The sequence below is a fragment of the Pelodiscus sinensis genome, chromosome 1 (assembly GCF_052426305.1).
Source record: "Pelodiscus sinensis isolate ZL-2025 chromosome 1, ASM5242630v1, whole genome shotgun sequence".
NCBI lineage: Eukaryota > Metazoa > Chordata > Testudines > Trionychidae > Pelodiscus > Pelodiscus sinensis.
In genome coordinates this window covers 356977370-356979532 of record NC_143052.1, presented here as the reverse complement: position 1 = coordinate 356979532, position 2163 = coordinate 356977370, and the positions used below count along the sequence as shown (strand labels likewise).

The window sequence follows — 2163 nt, the reverse complement described above, 5'->3', positions numbered from 1 at the left end:
CAATACGAAAGGAGGCAACTCTATGACGTGTACCTAGACTGATCCCCCAGTTTCTCACGCTGACCCTGTAATGTCACGTCATGAAAGGACTCAGAATTTGTCTGATTGTCCAGCAACCGATTCAGGAAAGAGGGCTCAGCGTCATGTCACCAGTCAGGTCAGTACGGAGGTGAGTCGGAGAGTCTGAGTGCTGGGAGTGAACATTAGGCCCTTTTCTGAGTCAATATCCACAGCAGCCTGTCCCGGATTTGCTTTGTCCTCACCCCATAGATGATCGGGTGTAGCAGGGGGGGCACCAGGAGTTTCACATTGATCATGACACTGAGCACAGGCAGGGGCACATCAGAACCAATCCTCTGCATGAGGGAAACAAAGAGATCTGGTATGCACAAGGCTGAGAAGGCGCAGAGATGAGTCCCACAGGTCCCAAAAGCCTTGAGCCGAGCGTCCTTTGTGGGCATTCGGAAGATGGCCCTGAGGATCTGGGTGTAGGACACAGCAATGAAAAACCCATCCACACTGGGCACAAGGAATACCATAGAGACGCTGTAGTAACTACTGGGGCGGATGTCGGCACAGGCCAGGGACACCACAGAAAAGTGCTTGCAGTACGAGTGGGGGATGATGTTGCTACTGCAGTATGGCAACCGACTCCCCATGATGGGAATGGGCAGTATGATCATGAAGCCACGCAGCACCACGGCCACGCAGATCTTGGCTACAACAGAATTTGTCAGGATGGTGGAATGTCTCAGGGGATCACAGATGGCCACGTAGCGATCAAACGCCATGGCCACGAAGATCCCCGACTGTATGACTAAAAAGCAGTGACTAAGGTACAGCTGGGTGAAACAAGCACCAAAAGTGATCTCTGTAGAATTGAACCAGAAGATGCTCAGTGTTTTGGGCACAAGGGACGTGGATAGGAACATGTCGGTGAGAAGCAGAAGGCAGAGGAAATAGTACATTGGCTCATGGAGGCTCGGCTCTGTCTTCACGATGTACAGAATGGTGATGCTCCCCAAGATAGCTGCAATGTACATGACACAGAAGGGGATGGAGATCCAGCCATGGGCCCCCTCCAGGCCAGGGATGCCCAGCAGGATGAAGATGGAGGGGTTGGTGAAGTCGGTTGTGTTAGAATCTGCCATGGAGTCCCGGAGCTGGCTGCCAACGCGGAAGCAGAATGGAGTCTCCTTCAAGTACCTTATATTCCCCTCACTTTCGGTATGTGCCCAGTGTCGCAGGTGATGGTCGGAATGCAAATACCTGGATGGAGACACAATGTGAATATGAGACACACCAAGCACTATGGGAGAACGTCCTTATTGAGGAAGCAGGCTGGTCGCTCTTCACCCACTGAAAATAACATTTTTATTATTCAAAAAAGCAATTAGTATCAGCTAAACCTACTAAGGCCCAGACCATATTTTCTGAAGCTCAGTAATTCCAGGTCCCTCACAAGCACCAGTAGATAACAAGGGTTTGCCTCATGCTTCTCATTCCTTGTTCCTCAATGCAATAAACCCAAACTGCAGAGCCCGTGATGCGGAGAGTCCCCCATTAACTTACATGCTCTTCGGAGAATGGAAAATAATCAAAACAACTTTAATAAGACAAGTGCCAAGGGAACATTCCAGGTAGAGCCCATTTGTTAAAGAAGGGCTGACATCATTGACAACACGCTCCATGGTCCCACCTGCTCTGTCAGCGCAGTGGACAAAACCAAAGGACAGTTTGGATGCTTAGAGAACGGGATGGAGAATAAGACACTCGGGGCATACAGGGGTTTGGCCATCTAGTCTCTCTGTAGGGGTGTAGCAGACAGAAACGGTGTCGGAGACGGGCTCTTAGAGTCGGGGTGGTTGCCAAAGTGGAACAGCCTGAAAACACTGGGACTCTTGAGTTGAAAGAAGATCTAATGGACACGTACACGAGAGAGGAGACGACAATAATGGAACTTCCACCGTTCAAATGGACAAAGAGAGAAATGCCCCTCCCCCGCATGCACTGGGATTTCTTCACAGGAACTTCTGAGATGCATAAAATTCATGATTCCTCAGTGAAGCAAGTGAATAACTTTGGCTTAAAATGCAGGTCAGTGGGAAAAGGAAGGCAGCGAATGGTAGAGGGTGTGGAGCAGAAAAGCAACACATAACAGAT

At 49.8% G+C, this 2163-nt stretch overlaps 1 protein-coding gene across 1 annotated transcript; it reads right to left on the bottom strand.

Annotated features, from left to right (window-relative positions):
- Window positions 1-203: 203 nt before the first annotated feature.
- On the bottom strand, window positions 204-1043 carry LOC149526112 (olfactory receptor 52E4-like). Its single transcript, XM_089773268.1, has 2 exons — window positions 860-1043; window positions 204-718 (listed from the first exon to the last, which is right to left on the bottom strand). Exons 1-2 carry the CDS (start codon window positions 1041-1043, stop codon window positions 204-206), a joined length of 699 nt encoding a protein of 232 aa, XP_089629394.1.
- Between the last annotated feature and the right edge of the window lie 1120 nt (window positions 1044-2163).

What these genes read in the sequence shown, in the direction of transcription:
- LOC149526112 (XM_089773268.1), bottom strand. Translation starts at nt 1,043, where the DNA reads ATGTACATTGCAGCTATCTTGGGGAGCATCACCATTCTGTACATCGTG. An exon ending in TTCTACAGAGATCACTTTTG is followed by an intron (nt 719 to 859) that starts GTGCTTGTTTCA and finishes ATTCTGTTGTAG; the next exon opens with CCAAGATCTGCGTGGCCGTG.